The sequence below is a fragment of the Hydra vulgaris genome, chromosome 09 (assembly GCF_038396675.1).
Source record: "Hydra vulgaris chromosome 09, alternate assembly HydraT2T_AEP".
Taxonomy (NCBI): Eukaryota; Metazoa; Cnidaria; class Hydrozoa; order Anthoathecata; family Hydridae; genus Hydra; species Hydra vulgaris.
The window spans coordinates 48,640,882-48,645,763 of NC_088928.1; the positions used below are offsets into that span (position 1 = coordinate 48,640,882).

The following is a 4,882-nucleotide window of genomic DNA, read 5'->3' on the forward strand; positions in this document are numbered from 1 at the left end:
CTATGATAGTAATGACGGTAAAGAAAATATAAAAGTATTATCATCAAAAGCAACTGATAAGTGTTTCGCCGCCCATATATTTTCATTTCAGTAAGACTTTTCTAGCAAAACGTGTTCAAAAAATACTAAAAACTTATATTACTAATTGTTTACTAATGCTTTACTTTTTGTCATGAAAAATTCTATAAATATAAACTACCAATAAAATTCATTTTTACACGGAAAAGTAACACTAAATCAGTGTTACTTTTCCGGGGAATTTGTCTAGGGGATTACTTTTCCTGGTAAATTATCTAGTTTTGAAGAAGGCAGTCGAGAGTAATGCGTCGATTAGCAGCACAACAAGTTAACAAATAGATCAATCTAACTCAAACCTTATTAGTAGATTGCAAAAACAAGTTCTAGAGTGACATTAAATTTTCAATGTCTTAAATGATGTTTTATCAATTTTAATAGTAAAAATGATGGTAATACGTTAGTTAATCTTCTTCAGGTATGTCTTTCTACCCAAGCAAATCAGAGCGTTAAAGACAGGAAGCCACCAGAACGCAAAATTCTTCAAAGTAATATACATCTCTGAAAATAGTACGCCTGCCCATTAACTTGATGAAGAAAAACAAAAACAAACTACAGGCCTTTTCTTGATAAACTCTTTCGTTTTATCATCCGTAGACTGTCCGATATAGTACAATGTATCGATCCTATCAATTTGGCTAAAGAACAAAAAATCATCAAAGCTACTTTTAAATAACAAAAAAAAATTGAACAAGAAATCAACTAGTCCGTCAATACGAACGCTTTCGGATCTGCGACCACAAGTGCTGCCGCCCTACAAATACTATTTTTATAAACGCCAACACCGCCAATACCAGCATTCCTGTTATAAACTGCAAGCTACCACCAATGCCAGTAATCCCCGCAACAAGTTTAATAAGTTTGGGTACAAAAAATGAAAAAACGTTCTCAATCATATTTTTACCGTGTTTAATGCTGATAAATTTACCAACATAATTAACTTCATTTTTTTTTTGTGATTTGTTTGATTAAAATTTGTTCATTTGAACTTTGATATATATATCTTTTTATTGATTATGCATATATTTTTATTGATATATGTATATTCTTATTATAGATAAACTTACACAAGCTAACTTTTTTTTGTTAAAATCAACTTAGTATTATTCCATTAGATGATCAATGACAAATGAGCTAAAAAACCTTTATCAGTAAAAACTACCGAATTGAATTCAAAAATCTCATTAAATCCATACGTAATCCTTAATTGTACCTAAACTGTCACAACTGTTCCTGTAAAATGCACTACCATAACTTGTTTGTAGGATACACTAGTACAATTTATATATATATATATATATATATATATATATATATATATATATAATATATATATATATATATATATATATATATATATGGGCATAAAAAGTTGATACATTAGGGTGTGACAAAAATTATTTTTTTAATTCCTTCTTTTAAACCCCTAGATTTGTTCTATATAATAAAATAAAACTGGATTTAAAATATTTTTAAGGGTCAACTGACTCTCAAATATTAAACAAGATCCTAATATTATTCAAAAAAAATTTCCTTTCAATTATGTCATCGTGGTCAGGGTTCATTCATTAAACATTCAAGGGTCAGTTACAACCCTTAAAAAAACTTTTTATTCAAAAATATTTTAAATCTAATGTTATTTCATTATATAGAACAAACCTAGGGGATAACAGGAGAAATTTTCAAAAAAAGTAATTTTCACCCTAGCCTAGTATAAATAGAAGTTTGATTGTGTAGGTTTGTAGAAATGAGTTTGTAAAAGTTAACTATTATTGTACTGGGTATCAATGTTTTCCATGTAAGGGAGAATTGATACCCAGATCAGTGGTACACAATACAATTATTATATATTGTATATTAATTAATCAATAATAAACTTTTAAAAAAGCATGTGCCCTTTTTTCAGATATATATTTTGGATCAGGTAATTTACTAACAACATCCTTTAAATGAAAATCCTTTTATTAGTAACCTTAGAAAAAATAAATTTCTTCATAAATGCTTTTTGATTTTAATGGAACAATCCTTAATCATAGCTAGTAAATGCTTCGGAGTACAATTTTTATGTTACAAAAAACATTTCACTTTTCAATTTTTTGCAATTTAAAAGTTTTAAGTCATTTAAAAAGCAATAAATGCTAAAAAGTAGAATGTTCAATAGCAAAATTTAAAATAAATAATTAACTAAAAACGATTAGTGGTAGTACAAACATGTATTATTTTTATTAATAAAATGGTGTTGTTTATATATATATATATATATATATATATATATATATATATATATATATATATATATATATATATATATAGATATATATATATATATATATATATAAACAAGATCATTTTATTAATAAAAACAATATGTGTTTGCACTACCACTAATCATGTTTAAAATGTTAAAATTAATTATTTTAAATTTTGCTATTGAACATGCTTTTTTTTAGCGCTTATTGCTTTTTTAATGACTTAAAACTTTTAAATTGCAAAAAATTAAAAAGATATATATATATATATATATATATATATATATATATATATATATATATATATACAAAAATATATACAATGTACAATATGTATAATTTAGTGCAATTTAGATTTTCAGGAAAAAAAACCCTGAAGAATAATGCAAAAATTTATTTCTGCTCCAACCCAAACTGTCAATCAAGTTGATGTAGCAGCAGCTTGTTCTACTTAGATAGTCAGTCAATGTATGTACTAAAGCCCCTGCAGTTACCTATTTCAGTATGATGTCAACAGTGTGTATATAAGGCTGCATTCGTATATTTATGATTACATATATATTGTATATATGTTTATACACGCACACACACTATCTATAAACAAGAGAGTTAAGCAAAAACAATTTTTTATATATTTAAAAAAAAAAAAACACGGAAAGGAAATAGAACTTCATTACTAAGTGGTTTCTCTTAAGTAAAAATATTGATATGTACATTTAAGTATTAATTAGTAATTTAAAAAGATAAGAATTGAGTTATAGTGAGGTCACTTTAACAGTCTTAAAAATTGCTATATGAATAGTTGATTATTCTGTTATTTTTTAAAACTGTGGTAACATAATATAATTAATTTAAATATATGGCCAGAGTTTAGAGTATGAAATGAATAGGACAGTGAAAAGCTTACTAAATATCTGTTCCATTATTTTGATTTATGACAAAAATAATTGCAAATGTATTTTTTCTTTATATCAAAAGTTTTAAATTCACAAAACAACTTCCAGAAGAATTTTTAAAAAAGTTTCTAAAATACCCCATAAAACACTAGAAAAACTCCAACCATTGTCTATTTTAATATCTTCTAAATCTGCATTAGCGTTAAACTCTGATTTTTCGTATTGTGTCTCAGAAAAATTATTCTCATCAGAGTTTAAATGAAAATCGTCCCATGAACTGTAATTCATAATCACTGTAAGTTTATATTTAGATGTGGGAGAGTGAACATGTCCATACACTGCAATAAATGTTGGTCTTGAATAATAATGTGGAAGACCTATAATATCAAGCCCACACGTTGCAGAAGACAAATCATAATTCATAAAATCTGCTTTACTCTTAAACTCAGAGACATATAAGTCAGCATCTCCAATAAGAGTTTTTAAAACAATGGTTACATCTCCTGGTTCTTCAAGTTTATAAATTGAATAATTTCCAGCTCCAACCTCTGATGAAATAGAAAACAATATTCTTTCAGTACTTGTCGATAAAATTTGTAAAGCTATCAATATTAATACAAAGCCATAATTCATTTTATACACATTCATAATGATAGTTACAATATACTATTAAATTAATAACCTTTTTATTCGTTACATTGCACACTCCGCTACGGTACTAATTTACAGAATAAGTTTTCTGATTAACGGAAAAAACGGCAGTCACCGCCTTCTTATCTTATTTTTTTTTTAAAAAAAAAACGTTTTTGATAAATAAATATACAGGCAATCAATAAAGTTCGAGCAGTTTTTAATTTATTGTTAACTACTATAAACTATATTCCTTAAACAGAGTGTAGGTTGGGGTACTTTGGGTACCTTTTTAATGAACTTAAATTTGGCACCAAAGCTGCAGAAGTATATTGTAAGATATGCGCGGTTTTTGAGGAAGGCACTGTAGCTGAACGGACCGATCAGGTAAAAAAGAAATGGAAATAAAAATTTGAAAGATGAACCTTGCTCTGCAAGAGCATTAACGATCAACAATACGATATAAAGCTGGCATTCAACCAAGATTTAAGTCAGACATGCTAAGCTCTTGTCTTAAGGTTTGATGCGAGAGATAAAACAGTTCAATTTCATTTGCACCAGCTTGGGAAACTCTGGAAGTTAAGCAAAAAGTTAACACATGAATACAGTGAAACAAACAAGTCACAGCGCCTAAAAATCTGTTCATTGTTGCTTTCCCGCCACAACTTAGTGTCGTTTTTTGACAGGATGTTAACGTGTGATGAAACATGGGTTATGTACTGAAACAATAAACGCTAATTTCAAAATAAAAAGAATTTGGAAAATAACATAAATGTATCATTGGTTCACTTCTTCAATTCTCTAAAACAAGATTTCTACAAAAACGGGATATTTGATTTATTGTATAAATGGGAAAAGGTTATGCTTAAATAAATAATTACGCAACCCGGTTTTTATGGTTGCCATTACTAAACTTTATTTATATCTTTTTACATTTAAATAAGTAACATTTTTTATAAATAAAAATTTATTATAAATTTTTTATGAAAAAAAATTTACTAAAAAACATTTATTAATAGTTTTATTCAGGTA

At 26.8% G+C, this 4,882-nt stretch overlaps 1 protein-coding gene across 1 annotated transcript; it reads right to left on the bottom strand.

Moving 5' to 3' along the window:
* Nucleotides 1-2,983: 2,983 nt before the first annotated feature.
* LOC124810915 (UPF0669 protein v1g209471) lies at nt 2,984-3,957 on the bottom strand. Its single transcript, XM_065805950.1, has one exon. It carries the CDS (start codon nt 3,866-3,868, stop codon nt 3,311-3,313), a length of 558 nt encoding a protein of 185 aa, XP_065662022.1. The 5' UTR covers nt 3,869-3,957; the 3' UTR covers nt 2,984-3,310.
* Between the last annotated feature and the right edge of the window lie 925 nt (nt 3,958-4,882).

Coding starts and splice junctions, on each gene's coding strand:
- LOC124810915 (XM_065805950.1), bottom strand. CDS start 3,868: ATGAATGTGTATAAAATGAATTATGGCTTTGTATTAATATTGATAGCT.